Source organism: Ornithodoros turicata, chromosome 7, assembly GCF_037126465.1.
Source record: "Ornithodoros turicata isolate Travis chromosome 7, ASM3712646v1, whole genome shotgun sequence".
Lineage (NCBI taxonomy): Eukaryota > Metazoa > Arthropoda > Arachnida > Ixodida > Argasidae > Ornithodoros > Ornithodoros turicata.
This window is the reverse complement of record NC_088207.1, coordinates 43,263,508-43,276,681: the sequence shown is the minus strand read 5'-3', so window position 1 is coordinate 43,276,681 and position 13,174 is coordinate 43,263,508. Positions and strand designations below refer to the sequence as shown.

The 13,174-nt window shown below is 47.5% G+C and overlaps 1 protein-coding gene across 1 annotated transcript; it reads left to right on the top strand.

Moving 5' to 3' along the window:
• Positions 1-4,147: 4,147 nt before the first annotated feature.
• LOC135401167 (N-acetylglucosamine-6-sulfatase-like) lies at positions 4,148-12,657 on the top strand. Its single transcript, XM_064633407.1, has 12 exons — positions 4,148-4,358; positions 4,418-4,477; positions 6,006-6,209; positions 8,095-8,160; positions 8,221-8,319; positions 8,465-8,638; positions 9,262-9,344; positions 9,488-9,606; positions 10,478-10,581; positions 10,772-10,975; positions 12,014-12,130; positions 12,195-12,657. Exons 1-12 carry the CDS (start codon positions 4,236-4,238, stop codon positions 12,348-12,350), a joined length of 1,509 nt encoding a protein of 502 aa, XP_064489477.1. The 5' UTR covers positions 4,148-4,235; the 3' UTR covers positions 12,351-12,657.
• The last annotated feature ends 517 nt before the right edge of the window (positions 12,658-13,174 follow it).

Sequence of the window (13,174 nt, the reverse complement as noted above, 5' to 3'; positions counted from 1 at the left end):
GAGTGATATTACCGAAAGACCTTGTACATATTGTACACAGCTAAATTATCCACGTCGTAGTGGGAATAGCCACACGAATCAGAATAACGTACCTGTCATGATCAAACAAGCGAGGAATATGGCCCCGTCTTTCGCCCACAGAAGAAGAGATTAGCGATGTGCACCTGATCCGTGCCAGGAGGAGGTTATCCATCGATGCGTCCAGCAGCAGCAGAGCCCGCTCTTCCTTTCGTATTTTACGGGCAGACCAAAAACCAACGGCTATCACGGACAGGTAGACAAAGTAGATAGAACAAAACAGATAGACAGGAAGTCAGATTAAAATCGCATCTACGATGTCCATGGCGTGCGGCCACCACACAAGAGCGACGAACCCACGGTGAAAGTGGTGCGCGCCGAACCAACACCGCCTAGATAGAGAGAGCCTGCTCACTTGTCGACGTGACGTAACAACTAAGAGTCAGCCAATCCGGATCGTGTTTTCAACGGCGGTAGCTAATCACGAACGAGCTTTCAGCGGTCGTAGCCATGGAGACGAACCACCGTCGTCTGCGAATAGTGATTGAACGTCCCTGCATACCAAAAGGAACATCTTTAAAATAAAGCGCAAAACGGTCCCATATCTTTCTCAAGACTGATTTTCTGGAAAGCGTGTGGCACTTTTTGTCTACAGATTCAGGTCTACAGGTTCCAAGTTAGCTGCAAATTCATTTGCGTTGGCCGAACGCTCGAGACTACACCATGTGTCTCTTCTTCCTCTTCTACCCCATGTAGAATGGCCATTAGCCACAAGGGAGGTTGGCCAGGGCTATAGAATAGACCTCTCCGTGTTTGTAAAAAATGACGCCATAGTGTTCGACAGCGCCTCCAATAGACCTCTCCCTGTTTGTAAACAAATGACGTGGTACTGTTCGACAGCGCCACCAGTTTGGTAGAGTTGAACTACGCTTGAAGCTAGGGCCGAACAAGGTCACGCACGAAAGCCGCGGTCTTGAGGGGATTACGATGGCCCCTGAAAGGGACGCAACATTCGATCCTACTTTTCTTTCAATAGGAGGCAGCGAACAAATGCCCATTCGTGGAACCCAGCCCTCCCCTTCAAATGTCTTTCGGTCTCAGTCTGTCTACCAACGTCATGATGACGTTTCTCTGGTAGAGATCTATTTGGCAGAGTTGAACTACACTCGAAGCTAGAGGCGAACAAGGTCGCGCCAGAAAGCCACAGTATTGAGGGGATTACAATGGTCCACGCGACCTTCGGTCCTACTTTTCTTTCAATAGGAGGCAGAGAACAAGTTTCCATTCGTGGAGCCCAGCCCTCCCCTTCCGTTTTGTTTCGGTTTCAGTCTGTCCACCAACGTCAAGATGACGTTTCTCTGGTAGAGGTCTATTGACAACCTAGACAATGACTATGACATGACTAGGACAGTCTAGATGGGGAAATTGGTGGTGGAGGTGATGAAGGTGAACTAAGGTGTAGGCGCGATAATACTCGAGGGATGACGGTGCAGGGGGGATGACGATGAGGGTGAGCTGGAAGCGGCGCGAGTGGGAGAGGAAAGACGAAAGACCCGCTGCCGCAGAGCTATACTCCAACTGACATTATGAGAGGCTCCAAGCGAAAGGAGGACAGACAGGGACGCGGGGTCTTCCAGCCAGCAGACGGAGAGGGAAACCGATGTAGGCTTGGTGAAGACGACCGTAAAGGCTACAGTGCAGTAGGAAGTGTTCGACTGTCTCGTCCTGGCCACAGTGGGGGCACGCAGGGGATGAAGAGCGGCCGGCTTTCTTACATCCTGTCCTAGGGCACGCACGTGGAGAGCCTTGGTATTTGTAGGTTTGTGAAAATACAGTTACCTGTACCTGCACTTGCATAATTAGAATAATTGCGATATCAGCTGCACCTTCCAGTTGCACCTTAATGGTATAGTTAAACGTTCCAGCAACTTTAGTGTTTTATTTGTGTTTACTCAAATAATCCCAAGGCTTAGCTAACGGATTGTATGACCGTACGAACTGACATCAATGGCGCACCAACATGGTAAGGTAAAGACATCACAACTGCCACGAGTATCGAATACTGTTCCGTTATGTGATATCAAGCACCATCCACCAGGCCCGGCTTCCTTAACAACATTCTATATTTCGACCGCACCTGCATGAGGAAAGTGAAGCATCTATAATCTTCGTGAGCACACACCTCTAGTTTTTCCACACCATCAAGTAATAGGCTAATGTCATTGTTATGTAGTTAATCTACTCCCAACAAAAATGCAATTGGAGTAGATTTGCACCCAATCTACTCCCGGTGGTGGTGATGGTAATGAAACTGCTTGCCGTAGTCGGCCATGCTCAGGTAGGCAACGTCACGACTTTCGCAGACGGGGATCGTGCGTCCTGGGTCGACTTCACAGGGAACTGTGCCGACATTTGTCTCAAAGAGACTGAGGAAAACCCGAGGAGAACACCCAGGCAGCACAGCAGAGACAGTACTTCCAATCTACTCCGAATTTGTCCTGGTCGTTCGAGTCGCAGGTCAGTGTAGTGCGCCGGTGTAGGGCCTGTGCAAGAAAACCGCGGTGGTGCTGCTTACACCGCCCTAGCCAATAGCGGCTAACGAAAGACGACGAAGCGCTTTTTCAAGGCAAGCACGCGCGCGCACTCAATACATCGTGCCTGGCTGCGGAACTCGTGGCGCACCAGCATTCCTTTGGACAAACACTCGTTTACGCAGCCATGGAAGTGTCGTCCAAGACTGACATCGGGATCAGGGAACTGGACAAGATGGTGAAGTCGGAAGAAGGCGGCGAGACCATCGCGGAAGACGTCACCAAGAAATCGCCTTCCATGGAGGGTGCCAACCCAGCGGGCGAGGCAGAACGCGAAGCGGCAGAAGCCGCCAAGCAAGACGCTATGGCCGCTATCAAATCCAACTCAGGTGACGAGATCATTCAGGACGTTACCGAGAAGACTGGCGCTGAGCCTACTGCTGAAGTGGCAGGCACCGAAGCTGCAAAGAAAGTTGTGTCTGGGGACATTACCAGTCCCAGTGGAGAGAACTTCTTGGCTCCAGAGTCTGAAGAGCACGCTAAGCAGGTGGAACCCCTAGTGGAAGAACTGAAGAAGCATTCTCTTGGAGACGTTCAGACGACTACGTTCAAGTGGCAAGTCCGGTCGACGTTTGACTAGGTTCGTAAGAACACGTCAGGTGCAAAATAAATTGCTACGATGAATGAGCTCCCGTGTCTTTCTTGCGTCAGATTGGAAGCAGTGAGGTTCCAGCAGTAGGCGGTAGAATATTCCCCGTTTACCTTACACCATTGAAACCGGCAGCTGGATCCCGCAACAGGAATAAACCTTTCACAGCCATTTTGGAGAAGCATGTTTGACCTAACTGTTCATGCTGCAGTGATCGAGGCTCTCTCAGTGACCGCCTCAATGCAGTATGCCCTCATATCGGCAAGCAAAGTCGCTTGCCAACTTAACGACACTACTATACAGCTACGCCGGTAACGGCATATTCAATAGAACAACAGCTTTGTTTGAATGACTGACTCCATATTTTTCTTTTTAATTCTAACTCCCAACTGTGAGGGGGGGGGGTTTCATCGCCAGGGGCGATATGTTCTAAAGCCCAATGGATATCTTATACCAGCCGCCCAGCAGGGGGTGTTCCACAGAAGTTCATTGTAGAGGTTGAAGAGGAAGGGAACAGGGGAAGGAAAAGAAGAGGTGGAAATAAACACTCTGGGGGCACATTCTCCAGGTGAACGGTGGCGGATTTCCGCTGCTCCTGTACCGTACCAGTTGTACACTATATTCATTTATTCATAAATATTACAATCGAAGTATAATTTTTCGACAGGGTGCCAGATTCGAAGTAGCCAAAATAAAACATTTCGTTTTAACATATACGTCAATACTCAGCATCTGTCTTGGCGCATTATGGACGAAGTTGCCCTTGCGCCATTAAACCCCGAATCATCATCATCATAACGTACGTCAGAACCATAAATGACTATTCAAAATGAAACATCTCCGAATGACTTCTCATTTCCTATCATGCACTCGAAAGCGCACGATGATAAGATTCACATGTTTATCTTCCACGAAACGCTTTTCCTCCGTTATCTTCTCGAGATCGTGGTACATAATGGAACGGAGTGAAACCTGAGCCCCATGTGATTCTTGCGCGCCTCTGTTAGCTGCTGCTCACGATAGAGCGGAACTTCAGAATGAATTCGTCCATTGCATACGCAGTCCTCCTGATCGGTGTTTCAATGGGCGTCAGTAAGGCAATGAAGCCCAACATCGTGTTGTTTCTAGCAGACGATCTGGATGTCGAGCTTGGTGGAATGGTAATACAGCGTCTGAAAGCAAGCGTCAAGTGAGCCTGAGTTGCCTTTGTTGAACGCAGAAACCGCTTCTGAGGACGAGGCTGCTCCTGCAGGACGGTGGAATGCAATTTACAAATGCTGTAAGTTTTCATGTAATAATTTAATAATAATTGGGGGTTTACATCGCGAGACAACTGAGATCTGGTAATTTAGGGACAGGAATTGGTCTTTTCTCTTTGTAAAGATTGTTACATGTAGGCGGACGCCTGGTGTTTTACATTTCGTTTTCTCGATTTGCGATCTGCTGGCAGCTATAGGTAGCTTTCTGCTTCTGGACCAAAATGCCAAATCGCAACCCAGACCATAAAATTACCAAGTGAGCGATTACTTGCGAAACGTTGCCTATACGAAGCAGACTTTACATTGACATTTTGCAGTTGAGTCATTACATAATATAATACGTCAGTATTGTATTTTGTTCACGCACTTTGGAAAAGATAGCACATATGACTATTAAGTCTTGTGGCGTTATAAATTACTCAATCGCTGGTCACTGCATGCAGCGTGCTCGCAGTAACACTGGCATGACATTGAGCAACCAATTCCATTACACCTGAACTGATACCTTTTTATTTCTGGTTCGATAGCTCTGCTGTTCGAAAGTACTCATTAAAGGAAGAGAGATAGTATAACTGAATGGGAGAGCGTGGGTAAGTGGGAGACATGTGAAACGTGTGCAACGTCATTATTTTCTGCTGTGACGTAATTACGAGCAAACCACCTAGATACAGAAGACTTGCTCAATGCCTCCTCTCCCTCCTTCGCTACGTGTAACATAAAGTCAGAATTCGTCTGCTACCGCGATTCGCCGTTATGTGATTTCAAGAACTTGCAAATGATTGCAGCTAACTTCCCAAATTTGAACCTGTAGACGAAACGTGAAACACGCTTTCCAGAAAAAGTGTTGAGAAAAATCTGGAACCGTATTGCGCTTTATTTTGTTTACCCATTTAGTACGCGGGGACGTTCACTACTTGCAGACGACAGTCCCCATGCGGCTGACGGTGGTTCGCCTCCATGGCTACGGCGGTTGAAAACACAGTTCTGATTGGCTGACTCTTAGTTGTTACGTCACGTTGACTAGTAAGCAGGCTTTCTGTTATTTCTATACTAGGTGGTGGTGGCACGGGCACCCAACGTCATGTCCTTTCGTGCTCGTCTAACCTGAAGAATATCCTGCGCCTTAGCCACAAGATATTCCGTAGCAGTACCGACAGTACCGATGGTGTCGTCTGCCACGTGCGCAGTCAGTGCGAATGCTCGACATAAAAGACGCGGCAGAACTTCCGCCCCCATGAGCTAGCCGTTTTTTGCCTTTCCTTCCACTAGAATATTCCGTAGGGATGTCACTCGTGTGAACACACAGTATCTTGATGGCCTTTGTCGGCCATTGTCGGCCTTCTTGAGAAGCAGAGGGAGAGGGAAAGCGTAAATTTCGTTTTTTTCTATGGATCATAAATCACGAATGACGCAAGCGTGTTGGTGACGACTTTTTGTGTTGGTGACAAGATGACGGCATTTTTTATTCTGCGAGGACAAATTGTTGCACTTCAGCGCCCCTTTAAGTTACGGTATTATGGCTAGAAGTTATGTTGGCCTCTTATGCAGTATGTGACGTCACCTCTATGCTGTCCAAGTCGTGCGAGTATCCTCACCGGTCGCTACATCCACAACGTTCCGATGCGAAATAATACTCTGACTGGAAACTGCAGCTCCAGAGCATGGCAGCAGGGGCCAGAAAGGAACACGTTTGCCACCCGACTCAAGAACGGAGGGTACAATACGTTTTACGCTGGAAAGTACTTGAATCAAGTAAGGAGCAATGGTTCACAACCAGTCTCGCTATCCGTTCTTAATGTAGAATATGTTCTTGGGCTCGCAGTATCAGTTTCCGTTAGCCCGTCTCTGTGCGAGTGCCTTGTTACTTCTCAACGGAGGATAGCGGTAATCAAGTGTCTCTTGCAACACGCAGAGATGGGGACGTCATACGACAACAGGAGCCCGTTAGAAGTTAAGTTACTGCGTGAATAATCTAACTAACTTACTGGCGGAGTTGCGTAACGGAGTCTAATAAACCTCGTCAACGGAGCACAAACCAGGCCTCGGAATTGTAAGTTTCACGAGAAGTTTGCTCTCATGATTCGTGGACCAGAGCTGAAAGGAAAACAGCATTATGACTTATCCCCAAGCAGTGTCGTTACTTGGGGGTGCGAGGGGTGCTGTCTGCACCGGGTGACGCGACAGAAGGGGGTGACGCGCCGCACAAGTACCGCCACGTCGTACAGCGCGATGACGCAAGAACAACATTTGGCTTCGCCTGGTATGGAGACGGATCCATTATTAGGAAAGAAGGAAGGGGGGGGGGGTCACACGAAGAGCACCGGGTGACGGATACCCTATTGGCACCGCCACTGCCCCCCCCCCCCTCAAGTTACAAAATTGCAAAACTTGTTCCTGAAGTAGTTTCTGGAACTCAAAAGTATCGAGTTAAGTGACAGCTTACCAAATATGCAACTTAGTTATAACAAAATTTGAGAACGATTAATGTAATTCATGCGATGACAATACGTTAGCATTAAACGTTGGTCTTGCTTCTAATTGCTTCTCTTATGCTTGTTTTCTGCTTCTTATATTTTTATATACCTCAACTCGACTCGTATTTTGGCTAGTGGAAGGTCCGAGATCCATTGGAGAACGTTGCAGTTTAAACTGCCACACGACATAAGACACGAACTCAGCCACTCGCGAAACTCTTGGAGATCGCACGAGACGCCTTTGAACACGTTCAGAAACAAGGCGCAACTGACGACGGCTCCAGCGCCGCCGCTCCGCGCTTACACGTGACGAAGAAGAGCGAATCAGCTTGCGGAGCGCAGCCTGATTCGCTCTTCTCCGTCACGTGCCGCGCTGTACACGTACACCACAGTCACCCCGCTACGACGCCAGCTTTTCTTCAAAATGAGTCTTCTAATGCTAAATCATTAATTACGTGTTATGTGTAACGAGATACCCAACACAGACGACACGTGTATAAACATATTCTCCTTTGTGTCGGCGGTTATGTGCAACTGGTAGCAACACGTCATTCGCAGGGGAGCAGATTTAGTCCACGGACCTCGTTCACGGTGATCATTGTCTCGCGACGTGAAGCCACGAATTAGGTTCTCTATTTTTGATAATGTCACGGATGAAACGGAAACGCAACTCGACTGGTAGTTTTAAAACACTTTGGAGCTCATTTCGCAAACAAATCTCTATGGACCAAGCCCGCTCGCACGAACGTTGACGAAATTCCTCAGTTATGTCCTGTGGTAGTGCTTCGTGCACACGCTGACGTCCTCTGCGCTGTTCGTCCATAACGCACTGGCAAAGCTATACTGTATCAAGATGGCACTGCAGAATTTCCTCAACGTTTGTGCAAGCAAATCATTTCAGAATGCGCGTCTAGGGTCAACCTCGCTCAGAAATGATCTTGAATCAGTACGTCGGTGAAGGATCTGGCACCGGTGGTGGTCGCAGATAATTAAGGAACGTTCGTGGGACGATTCGGTCCGGTACGGTGACATTCGGTCTTTCTGTGCGAAGGCTACGCCGTGTATCGCCATCTTCAAAACTCCGGTGTATGACATGTACGTGCTGTGGCCTGATTGCCGAGAAATATCTCATTAACCAAAGCAAGGGTTCTTTATTACTGCAGTACGGCCGACGCTCAGTAGGTGGGGTTCGGCACGTTCCTCCTGGGTGGGACGACTGGCAAGCTCTGGTATGAGGTTTGAAACATTGAAAGCGTTTAACTTCAGTTGTCTCGTATGTCTTCTATCAGGCTGGAAACTCTGTCTATTATGATTACAAATTGTCCAACAATGGCAAGCTCGAACGCCATGGAAGGGATCCAGACAAGGACTACCTCACAGACGTCATTGTGAGTCGATTTTGCTGTAAAGTTGCTGATCACTTGAAAAGTTCTCAAATATGCCACACTATAGGAAAACGCGTTGACATCCTTGGGGGTACAGAAACCCACGGCACTCACTTAAAACCGGTGCATTTCCCTCTGTTTTCCGCAGTCCCAGAAGGCTACGGACTTTTTGCGAAGGAATCAGAATTCATCTCGCCCGTTTTTCATGTTCCTGGCCCCACCCGCTCCCCACCAGCCTTTTACACCACCTCAGCGGTACCGAAACCTCTTCAGCAACGTCAATGCACCAAGAACGCCGAGTTTCAACACCTCCTGCAATAATGTACGGTAAATCTTGTATATTGTTCAAAATATGTCGAGTATGGTCTGCCGCGTATCTCAATTGACATACATTTTAGACGGTCGCATATGGGTCTTGTGAAACATTTTTCGATGGCAGTTATGAAACGTGTATTTCAATCCAAGTTGTTGAGATCCGTGGAATCTCGCCCACGATGACGTCATGGCAGCAGCACATGGTGTTACACTGTCATTTACACAGCAAGCCATGGCACCAGATGGGTTATAAGTTTTAATTTGACTTAACCGAATTTCACAACATTTATGGCCATATTCTTAAAAGATCCTCGACTCGACCTCCCACTCGAACGGCTCCTCGAGACCTGCTTCCGTTTCATAAATCGACCCGAGCGGAGGGAGTCCCGCACGCTTTCCTCGGCCACTACGTGCGCCGGTGATTCCTTGAAACCCAATGGTCCCTCAAGTCAAGGAGCGCTCGTTTCCTTCACTCACTGGAATCAAGGCGGGATGCCTAGTCGAGGATCCTTTGAGGATACGGCCGTTAGTTCCGAGCTCTCGATCTATGCCCATAATCATATATTTATTGTTGTAGGCTTCAGCTCAGGTTAAACATTTCCAAGTAATAAAATCTCCTCGCTTAACTAGACGAAGCATTGGATAGTGAGGCAAGCAATACACCCTATACCTGAAGCTGTCGGAGACTGGATCGACGAAAGTTACAGAAACAGGTCAGTATACCGTGTTGCATGCGAATATGGATCCCCCTTACAGTATGTTTGGTTGTACTGTGCTTGGAGTTTCGTTATCTGCACTGGCTGTTTGTGGTACATCACTAGCACCAATGTAAGTGGTCCTCTTTCACCCACTTTAGGTGGCGAACCTTGTTAGCTGTGGATGACCTTGTAGCTGAGGTAATGGGTGCTCTGACCGACCTCCATAAGCTGGAAAACACCTTCGTGTTCTTCATGTCGGACAATGGCTATCATCTAGGTATGGTACTTAGTACACTGGGCAGTTCAAAGGAATGAGCTATATCGGGAAGTAATGTGAAACTAGGGGACGGGAGTTATGACGAGTGTGAAATCTGTCGTGGTTTGACTGGGGTTTCCAGTTACTGCATCTTTACTAATCACTTATAAGTCCACGATGGAGCTCTAATCAGTGGCTGTACATTCACGATTTCGTTATTGCGGAGTGTCCTATGGATATCATGTATATAAAGAGAGAGAGAGAGCGTGTGTATGAACCTTTTAAAGGGACACACCAAATGAGACCAATGTGACAGCTCACCTGCGTTGCGTTTGTCCCATTTTAGCGTTACACAAAATGTCATAATTGCAAAAGGGCAGGGTCGCAGACAAGCTAGCACCACCCTTCACTTCCCAACGTTCATCGCACCCCACCACGCCGCATCTCCAAAGCATGGGCGAGCTGCAGTGTAGATTGCTGGCCTCATTCACGCACTGTTCGCGGCCGATTCGCTCAGCGAAACAGTCGCTTTATACTTTGGATTTATTTTGTGTCTGTATGAATACGGTGGAACATCTCTGGTACGGACACTCACGAGACCACAATTCCTATCCGCTGAAGAGAGGTGCCCATACATGAGGTCCACAAAAGCAGCAGCCTACAACAGCGGGGTAAAATAACAGCTGTCCGCGTGGGAGAGGTGTCCGTACAGAGGTTTCACTGTACTTCTTGTACAAGGTATCTGTTAAGCGGAAGACCTTTCTGGGCTCAAATATTTGATGTAATTTTTCCCATGCACTACTTATCTCATGAACGGATTTGTATGCGAGTTTTCCTTTGACTACCAACGGAATGAAGTGATTTTCTCCCTATGTCTGCTCATTATTTAAAGGACAATTTTCACAACCTAAGGATAAGCGGCAGCCGTACGAGACAGACATCCATGTTCCGCTCCTGGTCCGAGGTCCAGGAGTGCCACCAGGAAGTGTCCAAAAGGTATGCAACACCGAGGGGAAAAGATTTTCCCGTACTGAACCATCAATTTGCTGCCATCTATTTTGTCGAAATGTATTGCAATTTGTCTGTAGCTAGGGGATAGATGGTTGTGGAATGAACGTGGCATGGATGCCACGGCAATATAACGAATGAAGCGAGCACTCAAATAGCGAACTGTTTTGTGGAAAAGGCAGTCGTTCTGAACATCGACCTCGCGGCGACATTCCTGGATTTGGCTGGGATACACCCTGATCCAGACATGGATGGCAAATCTTTCAAGTCTCTCCTTGCGAATGGCGAGGCGCCTCCGTCTTGGACACAGAACTTTCTCGTTGAATATTTTGGTGAAGGCAGCAAGGGTCAGCGAGGATGTCCACATCGTGAAGGGCTTGAGGTGGGTCCCCTGTGGCAATGATTTTCTTAGCACCCCCGACCCCCTCCCAAAGATCCTGCACACTCCCCTCAAAAATACCTGCTAGACAGGCCATAAGAAACACACACACAAAAAAAAAAAAAAAAAACAGCAGATATGTGTGTCACATCGCCCCCACCCCCCCGGAGATCAAAATAGTGAGTTCTAGTTCATCGTACGTTATCGCCTTCGCGTACGTAAGGGATAGCTTGGTGGTTCTGCGCACTGCGTGAAGCCATTTATATTTTGCGCGTGCGCAGAGCCATCAACGCTATCCCTTACGTACGCAAAGGCGATCTAGCGTACGATGCACTAAAACCTTCTATTCCCTATTCTATTTGGTCTCAAAATGCCGAAGCATACTTGGAAATAGTTGCAAGAATGCAATAATAACTATATTTCATTTCGGCTATCTTCCCCATCTACTCCTCGCGTGTTGTCACGTCAGCGACGCGACCGGTGAATGCTCGGGACGCCAAATACAACGACACCTAAACAGAGAAGGCGTGCTTAATGCCTCCTCTCAGTCCTTCGCACGCAGGCATATGAAGTATGTTGCAGCAGCCAGCCAATCGCCGCACACGATTTGGCACTACGGGCTTTCCGTGGCCACCAGTGCAGCTAATGGCGGCTCGATGCTGAAAGCAACACAACACATCGCGTGGCAACGTCACTCAAGCGATCGCGGGTTTTCCTTTAGATGGTGTTGCCAAATAGTACTACAAAAAGAAAACGAAAGAAATAGTGCACCCTCACTATTGGACAGAAAACATGACGTCACAGACTTGGCAGCCGGGGGAAGCAGCTTTTCTGACTCGCGAGATTGAAAGTTATTGTACGCTACAATCGGACCTTTTGTGGGGATATCGCATATCATTTTGCACCCTCGTATCCCAGGGCTTATTCTAACTTATAGTCCTGACGACATTTTTCTTTTTTTTTCTTTTTCTTTTTTTGTAAAGTCCCATGCTCCTTGAAGTTGAAGGTGGTAACCTAAAATATGCCAATCCTTCCATGCAGGACTGCGATCCCAGCATAGAATGCGAGTGCTCCGACTCATGGAATAACACCTACTTCTGCACACGAGTGATCTCACAAACTGCAAATACCAAATTCTGCATATTCATGGATAACGAGGTTTGCACTAGTGTGCTACCAATTTCGAATTGCTATAATGGCACAGCCTGTATCTATTTTCCAGCAATTTGTCGAGAAGTATGATCTGGACGCTGACCCTTTTGAGCTGAACAATATATACCCAAGTGATGTGGACAGCCCGGTAACTAGGATGCATCTAAAGTGCACAGAGCGTCTTCGCACGTGTAGGGGACAACAATGTACACTGCCGTGCTTATAAGCAAGCACATGCAGGCAGGAAAACTCAGGCGATGGAAACAGAAGTGGCTCAAGAAACTTAGCAAAGCTGATGTAGAACATTACGTTACGCTTTCTGTTCCGAACGTCATGACATCTCTTGAACCTTTCAACAGAAGTGTTGGTGCAACCGCCACAGGTAACACACAACTGTACAGGGTGTTTCTTTTTTTATATACAGATTTTTTATTTAAAAACTATAAGGGCTATAGACATCCTATTTTCACTTCTATCATCTCTGGGCCGGCGGACGTTCTTGGCCATCTGTTGCTCAACCGTCGAATGGCTAATTACCTAAAAATCGCTAATTAACTTTTTAATTATAAAAGCTACGAAGCTGTCCCAATGATAACATCTGTTCCCTTCGGTCACCTGATATCGTAGCCGTTTTCAGAACAAAAATCCGTTCGATAGATCGCTCGCAAAAAATTCGTGAAAGAACACCATTTTCTTTATTTTGTTCATTGCGCATCTTCGGAGTCGCGTCTTTCCTTCACCTAGAATGTGGGAGGGTGAAGGAGCACAGTGCCGCCTCATGCGTCGAAGATGAGCTCGAACTTGCGGAAACAAAACAAAAAAGAAATGTTTCGGGTGACGCTATCCGAACTGCCCTTATTGCAGTTGCATTTTCTGTTTTCTTTTAATCTTTTTCCAGGACGCAAGGGGCGATAGTGTGCTCTTTCACCCTCTCACATTACGGGTGAAGGAAAGACGCGTCTCCGAAGATGCGTAATGAACATAATAAAGAAGAAAAAATGGTGTTCCTTCACTAATTTTTCGCGGACGATTTATCGAATGGATTTTTGT